Genomic DNA, 26,445 nt, shown 5'->3' with positions numbered 1-26,445 from the left:
AAATACCAGCCTAGAATGAGTAATGTGGCATGCAGCTTAAACAAAATCCAGCGAATCCCATGTGATTTCTTTCTTTTGTAATCTTGTAATTGGGCAGCCTTGGAGATATCTGGAAGTAAACCACCACGATATTTAAAAGGAACTTAACTTTGGGGTTTAGGCTGAGGCAACAGACCAGGTCTTCAAACTTGGCCACTTTAAGAATTGTGGACTTGAACTGCTGGAATTCTCCCGCCAGCTATGCTGAAATTGTGGAGGTTGAAGACCACAAGGCTTAAAGTTGCCATGTTTGAAGACCTCTGCAACAGACCGTACATATTCCTTTTCTTTACAGTTACCCCAAAACGTTAACTGCTGATATTAACAATTTCAAGAACCAAAAGAATTCAAGAACTGAATTCTTGAGTCAAGAAAAGGAAAACTAATTTAAAGAATTTGTTTTCTTTAAACAATAACAAAATCTGAGAGTTAAACCAACGTTTTAGGAGTTATCTCAGTAAGAAAACTTGTCCTTAGGCAGTTAAGGGAAGAATTATGTAGTACTAGTAGGTGGATACCCATGCTTTGCTACAAAACTATGTGATCGGGCTTGATAAATTGACAGATAAAGCTTGAAAATTAACGAGTAGTTATGATCAGGTTTGATACACTGACACTTAAAGTTTGAAAATTTATGTAGAATGTGTAACTCTTTAGCATCAGTGTGTGTTAATATAAGGTGACTAGCAGTTGGAACAGAGTTCTTTTCAGGTGGGGAGGGGGAGTAGAACGTCTAACTCCTTAGCATCAGAGCATGTCAATAATAATATAAGAAATAACTAGTGATCTGATGGTCATTTCAAAAAATCCTAAGAGGAACATACGTGCCAAGTTTCAAGTTTGTAGGCTTTATGGTTCTGGAGAGTTCATGAGTGATTGGTAGTTGGCTTTTATATATCTATATAGATTCAATACAGGAAGTATTCAGGTTATTCTAAAAAGGGTGCTTACTTTCTATGCTTCTTTCTCTTCTTCTTGGCTCTTTTCTTCTCCTCCTCACCTGAAATATTAAATAGAAAAAAATAAGGGGTGGGGAGGAGATGCTACACAAGAAGGAAATCTTAAAACCTGATTATGTTTCCAAGAGAGATAAAAACTAGCACACAGGAGTAATCAGACTATGGGGACTGAATCAAAAAGATTAAGATGCAAATCTCTAATCCTGTTGCAAATCTTAAAGGATGACCTTAAATCAATCTCTTTTTCTAAAGCAGAGGGAACTGTGGAGCAGTAATGCTGTTTCAGTAGTCAGCGAATCATATGGACATGCTATGTAAGTAAATATGATACATATACAGTGGTACCTTATGAACTTTTCTAGATAAGGACCGGGTGTTCAAGATTTTTTTGCCTCTTCTCAAGAACCGTTTTCCACTTACAAACTTGAGACTCCGAAACTGTAACCGGAAAAGGCAGGGAGAAGCCTCCATGGGGCCTCTCTAGGAATCTCCTGGGAGGAAGCAGTGCCGGAAAAGGCAGGGAGAAGCCTCCATGGGGCCTCTCTAGGCCTCCACCCTCCCTGTGGTTTCCCCAATCGCACACATTATTTGCTTTTACATTGATTCCTATGGGAAAAAATTGCTTCTTGTTACAAACTTTTCTACTTAAGAACCTGGTCACGGAACAAATTAAGTTCGTAAGTAGAGGGACCACTGTACTTCTGATAATTTCCCCCCCAATATTTAATTCCCTATTAGTGTAATGATAAAGAATTGCTGGCATGATATGCTGATTCTCTATTAAGTAAAACTCTTGAAAGTACAAGTGACATACTCTTTGAGCCAAACAGAAAGGCAAAATGACACAAATGTGAAATTGAACCTAACTCATCGTATTCATTTTTCATTTCACCAAAAATATGGATTTTTCTTCTGTATGTAACCCAAATCAAGGAAGAACATTATTCCCAAGAATCATGCAATTTGATACTTACGTGCTGCAGCCTTTTTCTTCTTTTTCTTTTTCTTCCTTTTCTTCTCTTCCTCTGGAAAAAAAAATATTTGAAAAGTGTCTGCTTTGTAATCAGATAAACCGAATTCATTCTAACATGCCGATGAAGATTAATCTTAAAGTCATCCAGACAGAATTCTCTGGAAGTCGAATGGATTAATTTTTTTAAATAAAATGGACAGATTTATTGTTTAATCATTGAATCGTTGCCACGACTCAATTTCCAAACAATTCATTCCAATGGAATATGATCCAATTTTTCAGTTCCAGTTCGAGGCAGTCCTCAAGACACGATCACAATTGAACCCAACATTTCTGTGGCTAAGCAAGACATTCGTTAAGCGAGTTTTTAATGCATTTTATGACCTTTTGCCACAGTTAGGTGAATCTCTGCAGTTATTAAGTTAGCAACCTGGTTGTTAAGTGATTCCCACTACCCAATTTCCTTGTCAGAAGGTTGCAAAACAAGATCACATAACCCCAAGTGTCGTAAATAGGAACTCATTGCCAAACATCTGGATTTTGATCCCTTGACTGTGGAGATGCTGCAACAGTCATAAGGGTGAAAATTATTATTTTGGACAATTGCGGAAATGCCATTTACAACTGGAAGTAAAACAGGTTCCCCGCAGATATTACTGTCAAGCTTCATCTTAAACATATTGGTATACCTTCTGAACTGGACTTGGTGGTGCTGCTTTTCTTAGAAGAGCCATCTTCGTCTTCTGCGGGAGTATGTTCATCAGAGCTAGATTTAAAAGCAGAACATCATCTTAAAATCTATCAATTAAAGTGCCCAAGATGAAATACAAATGTAACTTAAATTAAATGCAAGTTTTTACTCTGGCTCAGGAAGTTTTGGTGAGAGTCCCCAGATTTCAGGTGCTCCAAGTTCGCCTATTCGTTCTCTTTCGTTTAGCCGTCTGTAATATACACAGTATATATAATAGTCAGAACTGCCGGAAAATGAAATCATGTACATTTCAAACCTAAATGTTAAAGACACAATCAGAAAAGTGGTGCATGAAGCCCTGATATTTTTTCAAGAAAAGGACTGCAAATCGTCACCCAATTATCCTCCTAGGGCTGGTTAGCATTCTGAAAGCCTTCTGCTTAGCTTTTAAATAACTTTTCACACTGAATTTTAATCGATAAATTAAATCAATAGGACTGTCTTCTTAAATTTTATATCCTATTTTTGAATTTTAGTATTTTATTTGATCATTGCCGACTCCCTCTTTAGGGAGATGAGCAGAAAATGTGATCAAATCACTATCAATTTTTTTTTTTACAAATTTTACAAATAAAATAAAACCTCACTTACACTAAAAATAAATGGCATTAAAAATCTGCCTTGTGTTTCCTACTTATCAAACACCCCTCCCCTTTTATTAATCAACAGATTCCTACAATACAATACATACAAAAGAGTTACAAAGGATCACAAAATCCTTCACTGTAGTAACATATGTCGCTTCATCTTTGACTCAATATTGCTTTCCTCTCTGTCCGGAACAGAGCGATCACCCTTCCCCTCCAGCAGCTATGAAAAACCACATGTCCAACAACAATAATAATAATAATATGGAAAGAGGAGAATATTTGTAGCTCAGGGTTGAATGGTGGGGTCCTTTGATGGTCTCTGAGCTTGGGTGTTTTCTTGCAGACTTTTCATTATGCAACTAGGTAATGCCATAAGTGCTAGTAGAGTACGCGGCTGGCTGTTTATATCATTGCTCTGACTAATAAAATGAGAGTAACCTACCCTTCTAACATTTGATGATCTTACCTATGGTAATTGGGTAATGAAACATTTGCAAGAAAACAGCCAAGCTTAATTATTTATTGCTAGTACCGTGTTTTCCCCAAAATAAGACTCTGTCTTTTATTCTTTTTGAACCCTGAAATAAGCGCTTGGCATTACAGTATTATTATTATTATTATTATTATTATTATTATTATGTTTAATTAGATTTGTATGCCGCCCCTCTCCGTAGACGCGGGGCGGCATTATTGCCATGCACTCAAAAGCCCAATTGGGCTTATTATCAGAGGAGGTCTTACTTTGGGGAAAACAGGGTACTACTATTAATAATATTATTACCATTACAGTATTATTATTTTTGTTGCTATTTCACTATTATTACCCACAAGGTAACCATGAAGGAGGCTAATAATAACATCGAGGGGTTCTTGGAGCATATGCACCAAGACAAAGTCCTTGTGTGTCCAATCACACTTGGCCAATAAAGAATTTTATTCTATTCTATATTCTATTCTATTATTGTAATTGTTACTATTATTACTATTGAAATTATTGAAAAGCGCATGCCAAAAGCGCCTTGCCCCAATTTAGAAAATGTTTGGATGACTTATTACTAAGATTTTATTTTAAGTCATGGAATGATTGACAGATTGCATGGTTTTTTTTAAGGGTTGCTGATGTATTTTTTATATCGTTTTATTGTTGCTGTAACTGCAATTCATATTTATTAGATTGTTTTAATTCTTATTGTGAACCGCCCAGAGTCCAATTGGAGTGGGCGGCAGATAAATCTTCCTTCCCTCCTTCCACCCTCCCTCCTTTCCTCTCTCCTTCCGTTCTCCTCTCCTCCCTCCCTTTCCTTCCCTCTTTCCCTCTCTCCTTCCCACCCTGCCTCCTCCTCTCCCCTTCCTTCATTCCCTTCTTCCTCCCTCCCTTCCTCTCTCCTTCCCACTCCCTCCCTCTCCTTCCTTCCCTCCCTCCCTACCCCTTCTCCTTCCTCCCTCTCCTCTCCCTTCGTTCCCTTCTTCCTCCCTCCCTCCCTTCCTCTCTCCTTCCCACTCCCTCTCCTTCCTTCCCTCCCTCCCTTTCCTTCCCTCCTACCCCCCTCTCCTTCCTCCCTCCTCCTCTCCCTCCTTTCCTTCCCTCCCCTTACTTCCTTGTTTGACTTCTATACCACCCAATCCCTTAGGACTCAAAGCGGCTTACAACAATATAAAACAATACAATGTAATAGGAAGTAGTCAATATTAAAATTCAACTCACTAAAATTATAAACAATAAAATCCCATTGTACAAACTTACGAATCAATCCAATCGATCTAACATACATGCCTTACTAATAATAAATTACTAGTAAATTAATAAATAAATAAATACTATTAATAGTAATGACAGCAATAGTAAAACATCTGGCTGACAGCGAGGCCAACCGTAAGCAAGCAGAACCAGAGTTTTCCACAAGCCCCGGAGCCGAGTCCGGCCTCCCCGCGGGCCGCCGCTGTCTCTCACCTCTGCCGCAGCGACTCCTCTTGCTCCTTGCCGTAGTGCTCCGGGTCGTGCCGGTAACCGAAGTGATGCGGGCGCCGGAAGCCGTTGCGCTCCCGAGAGCGAGAACGGCGGCTGCGGCTGTGCCTGGACGGAGAAGGGCTGGCCGAGCCGCTTTCACGTCCCCGGCGGGGCCCCGGGGAGCCCTGGGGGCTCCGCGAACGCGACACCGGACCCATGGCTGCTGAGGCCACCAGGCCGCGGCGGCTCCTCTAGGCCCCAACATCGCGAGTTCCGGTGTTCTGACGTCATGTCCGGAAAGCGCCATATGCGCCGATTTATTTTTTATTATTTTTTATTAAAGGAAGAGTCACTTCTGGCCCTAGAGGCACGAAAGTAGAAGAGGCGCGCGCACCCTTGACTTCCTGCGCCGCTTCGATTTGATCTCGGGTAGTGCTTAAGCGCTGTCGGGCAGCTTTTCTGAGGGAGACCCGGTTGACTGTAGCCAGGATCTCTTTACAAGGGCCGTCCGGAGCACTTCGGAACCAGCACACGTCAGGGAACAACAACAACAAAAGAAACGATCCGTCCGTTTCTCCTTCCCCCGTGCCTCACTTCCGGCCCCGTGATCCGCGCCCCGCCGTTCGACCTTCCCATCAGCCCTTTCGAAATCTTCCTCACAAAGCCGTGCAGACGCCTTGGCGACCTCCCGGAGCCTCCGTCCGCGGGAGAAACCCCGCTCCCGCCCGCCACTTCCGGTCGGTGCGCTCCCTCTTCCCGTCCGTCCGGCTCCCGTCAGCGGCTCGGCTAGGGTTCCGCAAGGCGGTTCCTTTGTGCTCGGATGGGCTGCTGCTGCCGCCGGTGAGAGACGCGATGGAGCCGGGCGCCATGAACGAGGCGGGCGGCATGGCTGCGGGTAAGAACCGCCGTCCTCGGCCTTCGAGCCGGAGCACGGGAACGGGAGAAGGCCGGTGGGGCGGGGGACCCGGCTGGGCTAAGTCGATGTCCGCCCGGCCTTGTTCGCGGGAAGGCGGCGGACGCGTGGCCGGGCCCGGGCTTGGCTCGCGGCTTCCCGCTTTAGCTCCGTTCGGCCCGGGGATGCCTGGTTCCTCCGTGCAGCCAAGCGGCCGAAGAAGGCGGCCGATCCCAAAGAAGCTGCTTTGCTTGGGGCCTTTTTCCCCCCGGGTTGCATGCAAGGCTTACGGTCCCCCGGTGCTGCTGTGCAGCGCCTTGCAACCGGCGGCTCCTCGGTGGGAAGAAGGCTGGCTCGACCCTTTTCCGAGGCACCTTTGGAAGATCGGATCAAAAGCAGCGTTTATTTCAAACACCCCCTCCCTCTTTTCTTCCGAATGGATCGCCATAAGATCCTGTAGGATGGGGTTCCCAAAGGTGCTTTTTAAAAATATATATATTCTTCCAAAAAAGTCCAAAAGGTGGAAACTAAACAAGGAGAGAAGCAACTTAGAACTAAAGAAGAATTTACTGATAGTTAGAACAATTAATCAGTGGAACGACTTGCCTCCAGAAGTTGGGAATGCTCCAGCACTACAAGTTTTTAAAAGTCTGTAGAGACTTTCCAGGTCATGGTTGTCCCAAAGCTGCTTTTTTTTTCTCAGGAGGCAACTGGATTTTCTTGAGGTTCCCCCCCCCCCCTTGAAGACGTTTTCCTTCTCATCCAAGAAGCTTCTTCAGTTCTGACCGAATGGTGGGGAATGGAAGGATTTATATTCCTTGCAGAGAGCAGGTCATTTGCATCCTTGGAGAGCATTGTTGAAGCAACTTGGGAGGTTTTTCTATGTCTTCAGGATCAGGGACCCTCAAAAAGGATGCAAAATGAATCTGCAAGGAGTATCAATCTTTCCATTCCACATCATCCAGTTAGAGCAGAGGAATATTCTTGAAGGAGAAGTGAAACAACTCCAAAAGAAATTTAAAAAAACCCAGAAAGTCCAGTTGCAACCATAGTTCCCTCTAAGCTGAGCAGTGAGCAATCGCTCACTTAAAAATCATCATCAACTCAGAGTTTTCCAAACCTGCCCAGAAGCCGAGAGGGAAAGAGTGAGAGGGAAGGAGAGAGAGAGGAAGAGAGGAAGAGAGAGAAACAGATAGAAAAAAGAGAGGAAGGAAAAGAGAAAGAAAAAGAATGGGAGTAAGGAAGAGAGAAAGAAAATCAAAATCTAGTTTGAAACTAGCTCAACTATTTAAGTGGCATTTTGATATTGATAGAGTTGCCCTATTATGAGCTCACTGTTATAGACACACAGTACAGTATTTTATTTTGAAATTCTCTGAGGCAAAACAGGGTGGGTTTTTTATTTGTTTGTTTGCTTATTTATTTATTTATTTATTTATTTATTTATTTATTATTTCTGTGCAGCCCAGTCCCGAAGGGACTGCCGCTCAGACACTATACTTTTCCGCCCACCCCCCAAAAAAATTAGAGGGAACACTGGTTGCAACCATGAACCTGGATGACGGTAGTTCCATATTTGCTTTTTCTTTTCTTTTGTTTTCAGAAGGCAACTGGATTTTCATGTCTTTTTTGGAGTGGGGGGGAGAAGATCTTTCGCTTCCCATCCAAAAGGCTGCGAACATCCAGCTCTTTCTGCCAGGAGTATCAACCCTTCCATTCCCCAGTCAGAGCTGCAAAGTTTCTTGGGTGGGAGGCAAAACATCTTCAAAAGGAAAAAAAAGACAAGAAAGTCCAGTTGCTCATCTTAGTCATCATCATATCAATCTCGTTTGCTGTGTATTACTGTTTTTTTGGGATCAGCACAAATAATTCGCCGCTATATCACGCAGTCCTAAGTGCTTAGGAAACACCCGACTGGTGATGAAATACGAAATCCAGCATAGTGATCTCATTTGCTATGTTGTATTGTTGAAATAATAATAATAATAATAATAATAATAATAATAATAATAATAAGTTGGAAGGGACTTTGGAGGTCTTCTGGCCCAACCGCCTGCTTAGGCAGAAAACCCTACACCACTTCAGACAAATAGTTATCCAACATCTTAAGAGGATGGATCCTATCAACTTTGGTTTGGAGATCCGTAGCAGGGATGAAATTCCACCTTTGACACCTGCTGGGGCCATAGAGAAGGTTGACCTATCTGGGGAGCGGGTTTTTTGTTTTTTGTTTTCAAAAGAGGAGTGCAGGATGCTAACCTAAAATAATTATATGTGGATAGAAACTTTGCTGTAATACAGATCGTCTTCAATATACAACAGTTTCTTTAATGCCTGTTTGAAGTTGCAACCGCATTGAAAAAACACAACCTATGGCCATTAACAACCATAGCATCCCTGTGATCATGTGATCAACAGTCAGATGCTGGTTTATGCTTAACGACAGTTGCTTTGTCTCAAGGTCGTGCGATTCCCCCTATGTGACCTTTCGGCAAGCAAAATCAACAAGGAAGCAAGATTTACCTAACTACTACATTGCAAAAATGATCAACTTGCAAGGATTTGCTTAAAAAAAAGTGGCCAGGTCATAAAATGGGGGGGGGGGGGGAAACTCATTTAACAAATGTCTCAATAATTGGGCTCAGTTGAGGTTGTAAGTGGAGGACTGCCTATAGATAAAAAGGGGGCTTACCTTATATTTATTTATTGGTCAGATTTCTATAACTGTCCATCTCCCCATCACCACCACCAAAGGAGTTTTTGGGCATGAATATAACTAGCAATTAAAACGTTTTGTGAAAGCAGTTTAAAAGCAAGGGGCATAAATGAATTAACCCTCCCCAGAGGGAAGGTATTAAATAATAATGCAAGTCAGAGCACAGTCTCGTGCTATATAAGTAGAATTATTTAGCCTAATTCTTTGAGGTTGTAATCCACATAGGTTGGTACACAATAGAGGGCTTGGCTGGTTTGTGGTTAAGAATAACTGTTTAAAACAGTTTCTTTTGGGAGGGGGAGAGAATATATTGCTTACGCATTCTGGGGGAAGCATCACAATTTTAGTGGCGAGCTTAAGCTGAAAAAGTGAAGTGGCCACACAAACACCAAGAAAGCCTTTAAAATGGGGGAAAAATGCCCATCACCTCTTCTGATAAAAACTACTGTACTGTATTGATAAAACTACTACTGATAAAACTTCTATAGATCATGATAGGGAGGTCAGAACTCTTGCAGTACTTTAACAAACAGTAGCTGCTTTTAAAGATTAGTTCCTTGCTTACTTTTGATATGCTAAGCCCTCTGGGCCTCAAGAATACCAAAAGCAATTCACACAATTGGCTTTAATGAACTTTCCTTTTTAACTCTCCCTTAAGACACAATCTGGTTGTTTGGATAGGTGGATGTTGATTTGCTCAAAGAAACTTTTTTTTTTAAATTTAGGGTTCAGAGGGTGCAAATTTAGACGCTTGGGTTAATTAAAATATATATTTTTGGGATCTCTAAAGATCACAGATTCAGGAATTGGGTTCCTTTGGACCTCCCCTAGGAGCTAAATCCTCTTTTGGCCTGGATCTTAAAGGAATTTCCTCCGATTGTTCAGTAGCAGAGCTGGCGCTTAGAGCAAGAAACATCCAACCTCCCATTTTATTTATTCATATACATCTATATATGTATATCTATGTCTGTCTGTCTGTCTGTCTATCTATCTATCTATCTATCTATCCATTCACACACATACACACGTATATAATGTATGTATATCATCTACCTACCTACCTGTATATATGTATGTATCCACAAACACGCATACACATGTATATAATGTATCTCATCTACCTTCCTACCTATCTGTATGTATCTATCTATCTATACAAACACACATGGACACATGTATATAATGTATGTACTGTATATTATCTACTTACCTACCTACCTATTATTATTATTATTATTATTATTATTATTATTATTTATTAGATTTGTATGCCGCCCCTCTCCGTAGACTCCTACCTACCTACCTACCTATCATCCATACACATACACACAAACACGTATATAATGTATGTACTGTATATCATCTACCTATTTTCCCTGGCTAGCTACCTATCGGGCTGCAGGGGTGTTGACTCTTGCAAGAGAGTTTTGCAGGTTTTCACCGGGCACCTCGGGGCAAACTTATTGCAGCCACCCCCCACCCCATTCCTCCGAAAGAGACCCCGGAGGTCGGCCTGGAGCCCAGCCAGCCCCGAGGTCGACGTGTCTGGGGCATTTGCACGAAGATGCTTTTTGCACGGGATGCCACCCAGCCGCAAGAATAGGCGCGCGCGGGGCGGCGTGCGTGCGTGCGTGTGGGGGAAGAGAATAAGCCTTTGCTACGCCGCTCGGCTTTCAGCCCGGGAGCGCTCCGAAGCCGAAAATCCCCGAAGCCTTTTTTCACCCCCTCCCTTCCCGGGGGCCGAGCGCCTTCGGGCTCGCGACTCCGCCCCCATGGCTCCTCGCCGGCGTTCGGGCAGGCGCGAAGGTCCCTCCGAGCGGCGTTCGGGCCGAGCACGAGGGCGAGGCGAGCGGCTCCGGAAAGAGCCGAGGGCCGCGCAGGGGCTGGGAAGCGTTGCGACGAGCGGCGAGCGGAAGGACGCGGGGCTGGTTGGCTGCGGGAGGAGAGAGCCGGCGACGCGGGGCGGAGCGGAGGTACGGAGAGCCGGCCTGATTGGGGTTTTTTTAACCGGTGTCGGAGAGGACCAGGCTTTGGGGTCAGCCGGGCCCCTCCCTCCTCGGTGGGTGAGCTGATCCTGCAGTTGCATGGGGACTACAATACCCATCCTCTGACCTCTTGGGAGGAGCCCCCCCCCATTGAATCCTCACCCATCGACACGGGCTGAGTTCGCCTTCTGTTGGCTGCCCCAAGAGACTTTTCTTACCCTCTTTCTTTTTTTCTTCTCTTTCTTCCCTTTTTTCTCTCGTCTCTCACTCTTCTCTTTCTCCCTCCACCCTTTCTTCTCTTTCTCTCTCCCTTGTCACTTTCTCTCCCTTTTTTCTCCCGTCTTCTCTTTTTCTCTTTTCTCTCTCTCTCTGTCTTCACCCTCTTTCTTCTTTCTCTCCTTTTCCCCTTTTCTCTGCCCCCTCTCTTTCCTCCTCTTTTTCTCCCTTCTTTTCTCTGCTCTCTCTTTCGTCTCTTTATCTCTCCTCTTCTCTCTCTCTCCTCTTTCTCTTCATCCTCTTCTCTATTCTCTCTCTTTTTCACTTTCCCTTTTATCTCCCCAACTTTTCTTTTTCTCCTTTCTTTTCTCTTTTCTCTCTCTCCTCTCTTCTCTCTCTTTTCTACTTTTTCTCTCTTTCCCCTCTTTTTCCTTTCGTTTTCTCTTTTCTTTCTCCCCCTTTCACTCTTCTTTCCCTTTCCCCTTTTCTCCTCTCTTTCCCTTTTTCTCATTTTCTCTCCTCTCTCTTTTCTCTCTCTCTCTCCTCTCTCTCTCTCTTTTCTCTCTCCCCCTCTCTCCCAAAGTTATCAGCCTGGATTCTGACTCCCATGCTTCCCAGCAAGGGAAGGATTGGAGAAGTGGCAAGCTTATTTAAAGGAGGAGATCCGGAATGATCTCTCCTTGTTTCCCTTCTCTTCCCAGCTTGACAACTTGGGTGCATCGTGACTACAATAACCATCACCCCCTGCCAGCAGGGCAAGGGAATTGTTTTAAGGACTAGCTTGGGATAGAGAGAAGGAAAGTTGGCATCTTAAAAGTTGAGGAAATGGATTGGCAGCTCTTTTGACCTCCCCACCCCTAACTTCCATTGGCTGGATTCTGGATAGGTTCCCACTCCTATCATCCCCAGCCAGCATGGTTTAGGGAGGTGTATCCCCAAAACAACAGAAGATTATTTATTGGACAGCCTGGTTCTATCAGAGCTGACGTTAGTGGGAGGAAATACACTGCTCAAAAAAAATAAAGGGAACACTCAAAGAACCCACCCTAGATCTGAATGAATGAAATACAGTGTTCCCTCGATTTTTGCGGGTTCAGACTTTGCGAAAAGTCTATACCATGGTTTTTCAAAAATATTAATTAAAAAATACTTTGTGGTTCCCCCCCTATACCACGGTTTTTCCCGCCCGATGATGTCATATGTCATCACCAAACTTTCGTCTGCCTTTAATAAATATTTTTTTAAATAAACTTTAATAAATAAACATGGTGAGTAATAATCTAAATGGTTGCTAAGGGAATGGGAAATTGTAATTTAGGGGTTTTAAGTGTTAAGGGAAGGCTTGTGATATTGTTCCTAGCCAAAAATAGTGTATTTACTTCCGCATCTCTACTTCACGGAAATTCGACTTTCGCGGGCGGTCTCGGAACGCATCCCCCGCGAAAATCGAGGGAACACTGTATTCTCATTGAATACTTTCATTCTGTACAAAGTTGAATGTGCACAACAGAACGTGAAATTGATTGTCAATCAGTGTTGCTTCCTAAGTGGATAGTTTGATTTCACAGAAGTTTGATTTCACAATCACGCTAGCTCGGGAATTCTGGGAGTTGAAGTCCACATGTCATAGAAGAGCCAACTTTGCCTACCCCTGTATATGGGCGGACAGCAGCTTTAAGGGCTGAGAGGAGAAAGGCAAGAGAAACAAGATGGCGGCTGTTAGACTCTAGGTCAGGGATGGCGAACCTAGTAAATCAAACAGAAGTTTCCTCTTGTAAGCCTAGTAAACCTAGTAAATCAAACACTTCCCTCCTGAACCTTATTTAACCCTTTAGCATATTTAAATGTTTTGATCGTGTCCCCCCTTTTCCTTCTATCCTCCAGACTATACAGATTGAGTTCATTAAGTCTTTCCTAAGCATAAAACGTATCAGGAAAGACTTAATGAACTCAATCTGTATAGTCTGGAGCAGTGTTTTTCAACCAGTGTGCCGTGGCACACTAGTGTGCCGCGAGACATGGTCAGGTGTGCCGCGAAGCTCAGAGAGAGAAAGAAAGAAAGAGAGAGAGAGAGAGAAAGAGAAAGAGAGAGAGAAAGAAAACAAGAGAGAAAGAAAGACAGAGAAAGAAAGAAAGCAAGAGAGAGAAAGCAAGAGAACAAGAAAGAAAGCAAGAGAGAGAGAGAAAGAGGGAGGGAAGGTGGGAGAGAGAAAGACATAGAGGGAGGTAGGGAGCGAGAGAGAAATAGAGCAAAAAAGAGGAAAGAAGGAAGAGAGAAAGAAAGGGATGGAGAGAGAATGAGAGAGAAAAAGAGGAAGGGAGAGAAAGAGGAAGGGAGAAATAGAGCGAAAGGAAGAGATAATTTTTTTGTTCAAACTTTTTTTAGCCCCCCCTCAATGTGCCCCATGGTTTTGTACATGTAAAAAATGTGCCGCAGCTCAAAAAAGGTTGAAAATCACTGGTCTGGAGGACAGAAGGAAAAGGGGGGACATGATCGAAACATTTAAATACGTTAAAGGGTTAAATAAGGTTCAGGAGGGAAGTGTTTTTAATAGGAAAGTGAACCCAACAACAAGGGGACACAGTCTGAAGTTAGTTGGGGGAAAGATCAAAAGCAACATGAGAAAATATTATTTTACTGAAAGAATAGTAAATCCTTGGAACAAACTTCCAGCAGACGTGGTAGATAAATCCACAGTAACTGAATTTAAACATGCCTGGGATAAACATATATCCATTGTAAGATAAAATACAGGAAATAGTATAAGGGCAGACTAGATGGACCATGAGGTCTTTTTCTGCCGTCAGTCTTCTATGTTTCTATGTTTCTAAGTTTGATTTACTTGGAGTTATATTGTGTTGTTTAAGTGTTCCCTTTATTTTTTTGAGCATTGTATTTTAACTTGCAACCTTCCCAGTCCTTTTGGCTTACGATTTCTATCCTGTGCGGCCAGCAATGGGATTTGGAGTCCCATCACAACTGGAAAACTGGTGGGGCTGACAGACAGGGCACCGAATCAGCTGAATCGGAGAAGAACTGGCTTGTTTAGACCTGACCGAGCAGTCTTTTCTTGAATTTGGTCACGTGAGGAACAAACACGCCCGCAGCTTGCTTCTCTGGACTGATAAAAATCTGGACTGATTCTTATACAGTGGTACCTCAACCTACAAACACCTCTACTTATGAACTTTTCTAGATAAGAACCAGATGTTTCAGATTTTTTTTGCCTCTTCTCAAGAACCATGTTCCACTTACAAATCCAAGCCTCCGAAACTAACTGGAAAAGCGGAAAGAAGCCTCTGTGGGGCCTCTCTAGCAATCTCCTGGGAGGAAACAGGGCCGGCAAAGGTGGGGAGAAGCCTCCGTGGGGCCTCTCTAGGAATCTCCTGGGAAGAAACAGGACCGGAAAAAGCAGGGAGAAGCTTCCGTGGGGCTTCTCTAGGAATCTGGGAGGAAACAGGGCCGGAAAAGGCAGGAAGAAGGCTCCGTGGGGCCTCTCCAGGAATCTCCTGGGAGGAAACAGCGGGGGGAAGCCTCCGTGGGGCTTCTCTAGGAATCTGGAAGGAAACAGTACCGGAAAAGGCAGGAAGAAGCCTCTGTGGGGCCTCTCTAGGAATCTCCTGTGAAGAAACAGGGCCGGAAAAGGTGGGGGGAAGCCTCAATGGGGCCTCTCCAGGAATCTCCTTGGAGGAAACAGGGCCTCCACCCTCCCTGTGGTTTCCCCAATCGCACGCATTATTTGCTTTTACATTGATTCCTACGGGAAAAATGGCTTTTTCTTACAAACTTTTCTACTTAAGAACCTGGTCATTGAACGAATTAAGTTCGTAAGTAGAGGTACCACTGTATCAGAACCTGGCCTGGGTTTTGGGGCTGCTTCAGAGAGGCCCAGGTTGAAAAAAACACACACCCTGAGAACTCAGATAGTACAGTACTCAATCCAGGCTTACTTTGCAGTGCAATCGGTTTCTGGAACTTCCCACAAGGACAGGGAATTTCAAGCAGAAATAACCCGAATTTGCAAAACTCGAGGGGAAAATCCAGCCACCTGGGCCTGAATATCCACTTGCTTAAGAAACAGAAATTAGCATATATTTTAACATAATTAAGTTTAAGTTTACTGGATTTATATGCCGCCTCTCTCCGAGGACTCGGGGCGGCTTACACCATATAAAAAAAGAAAATATACACTGCTCAAAAAAAAAAATAAAAGGAACACTTAAAATAACAGAATATAACTTCAAGTAAGTCAAACTTCTGTGAAAACAAACCGCCCACTTGGGAAGCAACACTGATTGACAGTCAATTTCACATGCTGTCGTGCAAATGGAATACAGTGTTCCCTCGATTTTCACGGGGGATGAGTTCCGAGACCACCCGCGAAAGTCGAATTTCCACGAAGTAGAGATGCGGAAGTAAATACACTATCTTTGGCTATGAACAATATCACAAGCTTTACCTTAACACTTAAAACCCCTAAATTACAATTTCCCATTCCCTTAGCAACCATTTAGATTATTACTCACCATGTTTATTTATTAAAGTTTATTTTAAAAAAAATTATTAAAGGCGGACGAAAGTTTGGCAATGACATATGACGTCATCGGGTGGGAAAAACCGTGGTATAGGGGAAAAACCCGCGAAGTATTTTTTAATTAATATTTTTGAAAAACCGTGGTACAGTATAGACTTTTCGCGAAGTTTGAACCCGCAAAAATCGAGGGAACACTGTAGTTGTGCAAATGAAATACCAGTGTTCCCTCGATTTTCGCAGGGGTTACGTTCCAAGACCTCCCGCGAAAGTCGATTTTCCGCGAAGTAGCGGTGCGGAAGTAAAAACACCATTTTTGGCTATGGACAGCCAAAAACTACCCCTCTCACCGGCTTTCTTCAGACACGGGTCCTCCTGCAGCAGCGCTGGCGGCCACCGTTCCCCTTAGGCACCCGCCCGCCTGCCGTTCGCCCGCCCGCCGGCCGTTCGCCCCGCTCGCCTGCTCGCCGCCCGCTCCACCTCTCTTTCTCCTCTGCTGCAAGAGAGGCGGGACAGGCATTCTCCGGAGGCTGGTGGGTGCACGGGCCGGCGCGCGCTCTTCCCATCTCCCTGCCTGCGCGCCCGCCTGGAACAGAGCGAAGTGTTTTCTTATTTTGAATGTTCCGGGCGGGCGGGCTGGCAGAGAAAGTGAGAAAGAGAGTGAGAGAGAAAGAGGGGGGAGAGCAAGAGATAGCAAGAGAGAGAGAAAGAGTGAGAGAAAGAAAACAAGAGAGGGAAAATGAGAAAAAGAGAGAGAGCAAGAGGGGGAGAGATAGAGAAAGAGAGAAGGAAAGAAAGAAAGAGATGAGAGAGGGAGGAAGAGAGTGAGAGAGAGGAAGAAAGAGAGAGAGAGAGAAGAGTGGAAGGAAGAGAGAGAGAAATGATAGAAAAAAGGGGAGAAAAAAAGAGAAATGAGAAAATGATTGAAGCAGAGAATGATAGGAAAGAAAGAGAAAGAGACAGAGAAGTGATTCTTGGTGATGACGTATGATGTCATCGGGTGGGAAAAACCGTGGTATAGAAAAAAAAACCATGGAGTATTTTTTAATTAATATTTTTTGAAAAACCGTGGTATAGCGTTTCGCGAAGTTTGAAGCCGCGAAAATCGAGGGATCACTGTATTCAATATTTCATTCATTCAGATCTAGGATGCGTTATTTGAGGGGGGGGTGTTGAGCACTGTATATCGAAATGCAAATAATTAAAATTCAGTTACAACTTAAAAAACTAAAGAACCAATTAAAATTATTATTATTATTATCATTATTAATTAGATTTGTATGCCGCCCCTCTCCGTAGACTCTGGATGGCTTACAGCAATGATAAAAACAATATATAATGACAAATCTAATAGTTAGAGTCTAAAATAACAATAATACATTAAAAAAGTCTAAAAAACAAGAAACCCCAATATATAAAAACATACATACAGTCATATTATACACAGAAAACTACATAGGCAGGGGGAGATGTTTCAGTTCCCCCACGCTTGACAACAGAGGTGGGTTTTAAGTTTACGAAAGGCAAGGAGGGTGGGGGCAATTCTAATCTCTGGAGGGGGCTGATTCCAGAGGGTCGGAGCCGCCACAGAGAAGGCTCTTCCCCTGGGGCCCGCCAAACGACATTGTTTAGTCGACGGGACCCGGAGGAGACCAACTCTGTGGGACCTAATCGGTTGCTGGGATTCGTGCTGCAGAAGGCGGTCTCGTAGATACCCTGGTCCAGTGCCATGAAGGGCTTTATAGGTGATGACCAACACCAAATACATTCATAACCATTCAATCAACAAACACACTATACATTCAACGGCTAGGGGGGCGAATTTAATAACCCCAAACTTAAGAGCCTTCATTGTGGAACTAGGCTCTTCTTCCTGGTTGACAGGATCTATAAATGCCGTATTTCTTCTTTTATTGTTCCTCTTTTCTATTTCTCTGCTGCAGATGCTGGCCTTGCTATTATTACCATAATGCAGATAGTCCCCAAGTTACAACGTCTCATTTAGTGACGGTTCAGAGTTACAAAATGTGACCGGTTTTTTAATAGTGATGACCTTTGCGGCACCCCGATGATCACTTGATCTAAATTCAAATGCTTATTTATTTATTTATTGATTCATTCATTTATTTATTTATTTATTTACTGGATTTGTATGCCGCCCCTCTCCGCAGACTCGGGGCGGCTAACAACAGCAATAAAACATTATATAACAAAATCCAATACTAAAAACAGTTAAAAACCCATTATATAAAAACCAATCATACATACAGACATACCATGCATAAAATTGTAAAGGCCTAGGGGGAAGTGTATCTCAGTGCCCCCATGCCTGGCGGCAGAGGTGGGTTTTAAGCAGCTTTCGAAAGGCAAGGAGGATGGGGGCAATTCTAATCTCTGGGGGGAGTTGATTCCAGAGGGCCGGGGCCGCCACAGAGAAGGCTCTTCCTCTGGGTCCCGCCAAGCGACATTGTTTGGTTGATGGGACCCGGAGAAGACCCACTCTGTGGGACCTAACTGGTCGCTGGGATTCGTGAGGCAGAAGGCGGTCCCGGAGATAATCTGGTCCGGTGCCATGAAGGGCTTTATAGGTCATAAGCAACACTTTGAATTGTGACCAGAAACTGATCGGCAACCAATGCAGACGGCGGAGTGTTGGTGTAACATAGGAATACCTGGGGAAGCCCATAACTGCTCTCGCAGCTGCATTCTGCACGATCTGAAGTTTCCGAACACTTTTCAAAGGTAGCCCCATGTAGAGAGCATTGCAGTAGTTGAGCCTCGAGGTGATGAGGGCATGAGTGACTGTGAGCAGTGACTCCCAGTACAGATAGGCCCGCAACTGGTGCACCAGGTGAACCTGGGCAAACGCCCCCCTCGCCACAGCTGAAAGGTGTTTCTCTAATGTGAGCTGTGGATCGAGGAGGTTGCTTGGGCAACTGGTTCATATTTATGACTGTTGCTATGTCCCAAGGTTTGTTTTTGTGACCTTCTGACAAGCAAAAGCAAAGGGGAAACCCGATTCACCTAACAATCTGGATTACTAACATCTCAACAGCAGTGATTCACTTAATCAAAATTAGAGAGTAGAGTAGAATAGCGTGACTCCTTCTTCTTTGTGGCAACCCCTGAGATATTGGAACCCTGCTATCATGTCTCCCCTGGTCCTTCTTTTCACTAAACTAGCCATGCCCAGTTCCTGCAACTGTTCTTCATTTTCAGCCTCCGGTCCCCTAATTATCTTTGTTCCTCTTCTCTGCACTTTTTCTAGAGTCTCAACATCCTTTTTGCATCGTGGCAACCAAAACTGAATGCAGTATTCCAAATGTGGCCTTACCAAGACCTTATAAAGTGGTATTAAGCCTTCACATGATCTTGATTCTATCCCTCCATGTTCTATTCTCCAAAGCACCTGAAGGTAGAACAAGAAGCAATGGGTGGAAACTAAACAAGGAGAGAAGCAACTTAGAACTAAGGAGAAATTTCCTGATAGTCAGAACGGTTGATCAGTGGAACAGCTTGCCTCCAGAAGTTGTGAATGCCCCAACACTGGAGGTTTTTAAGCAGATGTTGGATAACCATTTGTCTGAAGTAGTTAGGGTTTCCTGCCTAAGCAGGGGGTTATACTGAAAGACCTCCAAGTTCCCTTCCAACTTTGTTGTTTTTGTTTGTTTGATTATTATTATTATTATTATTATTATTATTATTATTATTATTTTCATGGGTATTTATTTTATTTATTTATTTATTAGATTTGTATGCCGCCCCTCTCCATAGACTCGGGGTGGCTCAAAGCAATAATAAACAATATATAACAAATCTAATAATTTAAAAGAAACACTAAAAGCCCCATTATTAAAAGCAAACATACACACAAACATACCATACATAACTGTATAGGCCCGGGGGAGATGTTTCAATTCCCCCATGCCTGACGGCAAAGTTGGGTTTTAAGGAGTTTACGAAAGGCGAGGAGGGTGGGGGCAGTTCTAATCTCTGGGGGAGCTGGTTCCAGAGGGTTGGGGCCGCCACAGAGAAGGCTCTTCCCCTGGGTCCCGCCAAATGGCATTGTTTAGTTGACGGGACCCCGGAGAAGGCCAACTGTGGGACCTAATCGATCGCTGGGATTCGTGCGGCAGAAGGCGGTCCCGGAGATATTCTGGCCCGATGCCATGAAGGGCTTTATAGGTCATAACCAACACTTTGAATTGTGATCGGAAACTGATCCGCAACCAATGTATAGGTATGTATTTGGTATGTTTGGGTTTTTTTTTACGTGTATCAATAGTGTTTTTGCGACGTTTCGATGAGATCACACTTGCCAATCATCAGGCTGGTATCCAGGGCTTTGCGCTGTTGTGAACAAAGTGATTTTGGGACTGCCATCTCTTTCTATAAAAACCCAGCACCACTATTTATTTTAAAAAAACAGCAGCTCCAACCTCACTTGGTTCGCAACAGCGCAAAGCCCAGGATACCAGCCTGATGATGACGAGTGTGATCTCATCAAAACGTCGCAAAAACACTATCGATACATGGGGAAAAAAACCTGAACACCCTAATTATTATTATTATTAATAATAATAATAATAATAATTTATTAGATTTGTATGCCGCCCCCTCTCCAAGGACTCTCCGAGGACTTCAAATACATACATACATACACATACATACATACATACTGCTCAAAAAAATGAAGGGAACACTCAACACATCCTAGATCTAAATGAATGAAATATTCTCATTGAATACTTTGTTCTGTACAAAGTTGAATGTGCACAACAGCATGTGAAATTGATTGTCAATCAGTGTTGCTTCCTTAGTGGGACAGTTTGATTTCGCAGAAGTTTGATTTACTTGCAGTTATATTCTGATGTTTAAGTGCTCCCTTTATTTTTTTTTGAGCAGTGTATATTCCCAAGCTTTTGCAGTCCCGAGTGGAGCGGAAGCAGAAAGAATAGGTACCAACTCTTGCATCATCTAATGGTCCATATGGGAATCACCTTGGAAGACATGGCCAAGGGATGTTCCCAAGGGGAACAGGCAGATGAGAGGCAGCCTAGCATCAGCTAGATAGAGAGTAGCATCATTGAACATAGTTTTAATATTTTCAGGCAAGTATTTTTTTTGCCAAGTTCCAGAGATTTCGCAAGGAGTGAGCGGTATTTGGCTTTTACGTACGTAGATTATGCCTAGATTAAAAACTCAGCATCGTTTGACGGTGGTCCTTGAGTTATGACAGTTTGTTTAGGGACTGTTTCAAAGTTACTACAGCCCTCCAAAAAGCGATTCGTGATTGCTGTCACACTTAATGCCCCCCTCCACCCTATGGTCACATGATCAAAATTCAACCTGGCACACGCCACCTACAACTAGTGAGGCCAAGACATTAGCATCTGTTGAGAAATAACAGCGAAGAAATATGTGCAGCCTATTTCTAGCCCCGTTTTGAGTATGTTCATCCATTATTATTATTATTATTATTTATTGGATTTGTATGCCGCCCCTCTCTGCAGACTTGGGGCGGCTAACAACAGCAGTAAAACAGTACAACAAAATCCAATACTAAAAAACAGTTAAAAACCCATTATATAAAAAACCAATCATACATACAAACATACCATACATAAAATTGTAAAGGCCTAGGGGGAAGTGTATCTCAGTGCCCCCATGCCTGGCGGCAGAGGTGGGTTTTAAGCAGCTTACGAAAGGCAAGAAGGGTGGGGGCAATTCTAATCTCTGGGGGGAGTTGGTTCCAGAGGGTCGGGGCCACCACAGAGAAGGCTCTTCCTCTGGGTCCCACCAAGCGACATTGTTTGGTTGACGGGACCCGGATAAGACCCACTCTGTGGGACCTAACTGGTCGCTGGGATTCGTGCAGCAGAAGGCGGTCCTGGAGATATTCTGGTCCGGTGCCATGAAGGGCTTTATAGGTCATAACCAAAACTTTGAATTGTGAGCGGAAACTGATCGGCAACCAATGCAGACGGCGGAGTGTTGGAGTAACATGGGCATACCTGGGGGAGCCCATGATTGCTCTCGCAGCTGCATTCTGCACGATCTGAAGTTTCCGAACACTTTTCAAAGGTAGCCCCATGTAGAGAGCGTTACAGGAGTCGAGCCTCGAGGTGATGAGAGCACGAGTGACCATGGATGTGGTTTCATCATGCCTTAATATTGCTAACCTTTGGGTCCTCCAAGTTGCATTTCTCTTGCTAACCTTTGGGTCCTCCAAGTTGCATTTTCTCATTCTCTCCTCTCTCGGTTCCATAAGGAATCCCTACTTTTAATGGGCGAAATAAATAAAGATCTTGCCCTTTTATGCTAGAGTGGCAATAAACAGCCAGGTTCCTTTCTTGTTGCACAGTAAGTAAAATTACAACAGGACAGAATAAATCAGGGGGAAAAAACCAAAATTTATTGAAATGTTTAATAGTCAGGGAAAAATCATGTAAAAAAACCCCAACGTAACGTGCTGCCTGGCATAGTCAAGCAAAAATGAGCATAACTGTGGAAACAACTCGCTTCCTCAGCTACCGATATTTCCCCACTGCTTAGCCGTTTGGTATGACTCATCTACGATTGGGTCTTAACTAGATCGCAAGTTTCAGGGAATTATCAGGGAATTTCAAAATGCTTTCCCTCTGGACTTTTGTGAATAAATAGATCTACCTATCACAGCGGTCCCCAAACTACGGCCCGCGGGTGAGTGACAGGAGCACATCTAATTTTCCATGAATAAAATGTGGTATTTTGTTAGTAACTAATATCAATCATCCAAAAAGTTGCAAAAGTTTTTCCCCCTAATTTTGTCATCCAGTTACATTCATTTTCTTTTCATTAAATTCCCTCCTCAAAAAAGCACACCAATTATATTTCTAACTTATTAACCATTATGCCAAAGTGCTTCCTTCTTTCTTTATACATTTTTCTATAAGCCAAGAAAACCTTGTATAGCCGATCAGATGTTAACAAAAGAAAATTAAAAACAAAACATAAACATATATGAATTTCAGACTTCTTCCCCCCCCCTCTAAATAGTATGTTCCCATTTTGTTTTTTACTTTAAAATAAGGTATGTGCATTGTGCATAGGGATTTGTTCATAGGTTTTTTTTATAGTCTGGCCCTCCAACTGTCCGAGGGACAGTGAACTGGCCCCCAGTGTAAAAAGTTTGGGGACCCCTGATCTATCATCTATCTCAGTGATTTTCAACCTTTTTTGAGCCGCGGCACATTTTTTACATTTACAAAATCCTGGGGCACACCACCAACCAAAATGACACAAAATGACACCCTAAGACACTCTCCTCTCTTTATCCATCCCTGTCTCCTCCCCACCCTTGTGTGTGTGTGTGTGTGTATACACACTTTGAACCCTTTTCAAAAACAAGTGAGGGCTGGGGGTTTTTTCTCTCTTATTCTTTAGGTGCTTTTTATCATATGCTTTAAATCAAGAGTCACTTCTCTCTCTCTTTTGTTTCTCTCTCTTTCCTCTCATTCTCTGTATCAATCATTTCTCATTTCTCTTTTTCCTCCCCTTTTTGCTCATTTCTCTCTCTCTCCCTTCCTCTCCTTTTCTCTCTCTTGCTCTCTTTCTCTCTCTCTTGCCTTCTTTCTCTCTCACTCTTGCTTTTTCTCTCTTTCTCTCTTTGCTTTCTCTCTCTTTCTCTCTCTCTTTCTTTCTTTCTCTTTCTTTCTCTCTTTCTCACTTTCACTCTCTCAAGAAAAAGTTGCGAGACCGGAACCTGAGCTTCCTTCTTCGCGGCACACCTGACCATGTCTCGCGGCACACTAGTGTGCCACGGCACACTGGTTGAAAAACACTGATCTATCTATCTATCTATCTATCTATCTATCTATCTATCTATCTATCTATCTATCTATCTATCTATCGTATCTATCTACCTACCTACCTATCCATCCATCCATCCATCATCTATATATCTACCTCGTAGGTGCTGTCATCTGCTGAGGGCTATTAAGAAAGGTGGTATTTTATCTTGAAATTGTATATAACAGAGATATGAAATATGTTATTTTTTCTTTGATATGATCTAATCAACAAAAGGTTTTTACCAGAGACTGCAACCAAGAGCGGAGCGATCAGATCTCCTCCTTCTGTGTTACATGTTTTGTTGTTCTTTTTTTTTTTAATGTATGTATGTCTCCTTTTGTCTTTGAAAATAATAAAAAATATTTTTAAAAAAAGAAAGGTGGGGGCTATTAAGATTGAGTCTGCTTCCTGCCTGTGAAAAACAAACAAACTGTATTTCTCTGATTCCCATCCAGGGAAATGCAATATTTTACCTTTTGTAATATTTCTCAAGATATTTCATTCTTCTAGGAGAGGGGTGGGTGCTTAACTTAACTACAATAGAAAGGAATTTTGATTCTATTTCTTGGTTCAGGAATGGAGACCAGGAAGCTTATCACCGCTACCGACAACCAATATTCCGGCACGCTTTTGAAAGCGCTGGACGAGCAGCGAGGCCTGGGGCTTTTCTGCGACGTCACCGTGATCGTGGAGGACCCGCAAATTCGAGCCCACCGGAATATCCTTTCCGCTTCCAGCACTTATTTCCACCAGCTCTTTGCTGTGGCGGGACAAGTCGTGGAGCTGAACTTCATCCGGGGGGAGGTTTTCGCGGAAATCCTCAACTACATCTACAGTTCCAAAATTGTCCGGGTGCGGTCGGAATTGCTCGACGAACTGATTAAATCGGAGAGTTGCTTGGGGTGAAATTCCTTGCTGAGCTGGGCGTCCCTCTGGAACAGGTGAAGAACATGTCCTCGGAGGCCAGTGCTTCGGAGCTACCTATCCCGGAGGCAAACGGGCCCAAAGTCCAGAAGACCACGGTCCCATCTGAGTTCCAATCCATAAAATTTGGGAAGCCTATCATTACGGAATCCTTTTCCCTATACAGGGAGCCGTGTGACTCCTCCAAAATCACCATTAGTGATTCTGATGATGATGACGATGACGATGTCATTTTCTGCTCTGAGCTGGTCCCTTCTAAGGAACGTTCGGTGGAGACCAAAGTCATAACTCAGATCCCGAATGCCACTGGGTCTTCTGAGGTAGCCAGCTCTACCAACAGTCATACTCTCTCTCAACCGGCGGCAACTGCACCTCCACGGCTTGACTCATCGACTGTTCTTCCAAACCCGGCAGAAAACCAAAAGCTTCTTGACCCCCTTCCTCCCCCGGCTCCAAAGACCACGACTCCAAATGTCCTTGTGATCAATTCATCGCAGGTTGGTGTTGCTCCAGGAGTCGGTTCGTCCCACGAAATAGAGGTGTTGCCAATTCCTGAAGAGAACCAGCAGCCATCCACCAACAATTCCTTAACCGACATGGAAACCAACGTCATCGATGAGGAAGAAGAGGAAGAGGAGGATGTGGAAGACGATGACGACATCCTGGGTTTATCTAGTCCCGGTTCCGCAAGTAGCAGCTCTCTGGTCCAGCAGCCCACGACTCCAAAGCCTACCATTGTGGCCGACAGCCCAGCAGTCCAGAAGAAGCCAATTGTGAACTTTCCGCCGGAACCAGTCTCCCAACCCAACGAATTCAAGATCCAGATCTCCGACGTTCTCTCCGGAGGCCTCAAGGATGCTCCCCCAAACGTTGCGCTGAATCACATCACCGAAGGGCAGAAGATCATTACGTTAGACAAAGCGTCGGAGATAGAAAGCTTGTCCACCGGCTGCAAAGTCTACGCGAACATCGGCGAGGACACCTACGACATTGTCATCCCGGTGAAAAATGAGGCGGATGGAGAAATTCGGCTGGATGACATGCCGCGCACCTCGGGCAACGATTCTGCCAACCGCAAGCGCTTGAAAGTCAAACACGACGATCACTACGAGCTGATTATGGACGGGAAAGTCTATTACATCTGCATTGTGTGTCGGAGGTCCTATGTATGCCTGACCAGTTTACGGAGACACTTCAACGTCCATTCCTGGGAGAAGAAATACCCCTGTCGTTACTGCGAGAAGGTTTTCCCTCTGGCGGAATACCGCACCAAGCACGAGATCCATCACACAGGGGAGCGGCGGTATCAATGCTTGGCTTGCGGCCAATGTTTTATCAATTATCAGGTGATGGCCACTCATCTTCGATCGGTTCACAGCCAAGATCCTTCGGGGGAATCCAAGCTGTACCGTTTGCATCCGTGTCGGTCTTTGCAGATCAGAAATTACGCATATATTTCGGGGAATCCCAACAATATCATTTCGGGGAATCCCAACAATATCATTTCGGGGAATCCCAACAATATCATTTCGGGGAATACCAACAGTATCATTTCAGGGAATTCCAACAATATCCCGGTTGTCAATGACAATATCCTGATTTATACTGGCAATCCTTCAAAAGAGACCCCTCAGGAACCGGTCCCGAGCCAACCTGTGAAGCCAATGACTTGGGATGACATCTTCGTTCCGCAACCAAACGAAACCCTCTTTAAACAAAACCCCTCGGACGGCACCACCGAATTTGAGTTCGTGATACCGGAATCTTACTGAAGGTGTCACGAAAATAGGGGGGGGGGGAATGTTTTGTTTCGTTTTCAAAAGGTGGGAGGAAAGTTTTTTGTGGTTGTTGGTTGTTTTAAAGAAAAAAAAAACAGAGTTCTTTCTTAATGGGCCGCTCGGAAGCATCTGGAGTGTCTCTCCTATTACGGAACACGTCCACGTGCTTCTTCTTCGACTTTTAGCCTACGGTAGTGTTTTAAAATTAGATACTTATGTGTAATAGCCTTTGAACTTGTGAACAAAAAAAAAATTGGTCAGGAAATAAAATGATACTTGAATACAGGTGGCAAGATGCTTAGGAAGTTA

At 43.7% G+C, this 26,445-nt stretch overlaps 2 protein-coding genes across 2 annotated transcripts in view; one reads left to right on the top strand and one right to left on the bottom strand.

Annotated features, from left to right (window-relative positions):
* NKAP (NFKB activating protein) overlaps window positions 1–5,987 on the bottom strand; it is an 11,323-nt gene extending 5,336 nt beyond the window's left edge. The window contains exons 1-5 of the mRNA XM_070759899.1: window positions 5,264–5,987; window positions 2,832–2,912; window positions 2,661–2,737; window positions 1,973–2,023; window positions 991–1,039 (exon numbers count right to left, since the gene is read on the bottom strand). Of these exons, the coding sequence (XP_070616000.1) occupies window positions 991–1,039; window positions 1,973–2,023; window positions 2,661–2,737; window positions 2,832–2,912; window positions 5,264–5,478 (473 nt within the window). The 5' untranslated portion in view covers window positions 5,479–5,987. The remainder of the gene's footprint in view (window positions 1–990; window positions 1,040–1,972; window positions 2,024–2,660; window positions 2,738–2,831; window positions 2,913–5,263) is intronic.
* ZBTB33 (zinc finger and BTB domain containing 33) lies at window positions 5,713–26,445 on the top strand. The gene is given in 3 exon segments (XM_070759897.1): window positions 5,713–6,155; window positions 24,009–24,317; window positions 24,320–26,445. Coding segments are annotated over 3 exon segments (2,163 nt in total). The 5' UTR covers window positions 5,713–6,112; the 3' UTR covers window positions 26,131–26,445.

Source organism: Erythrolamprus reginae, chromosome 8, assembly GCF_031021105.1.
Source record: "Erythrolamprus reginae isolate rEryReg1 chromosome 8, rEryReg1.hap1, whole genome shotgun sequence".
In the NCBI taxonomy this organism is placed as follows: Eukaryota; Metazoa; Chordata; class Lepidosauria; order Squamata; family Dipsadidae; genus Erythrolamprus; species Erythrolamprus reginae.
This window is presented reverse-complemented; position numbering and strand designations above follow the sequence as displayed.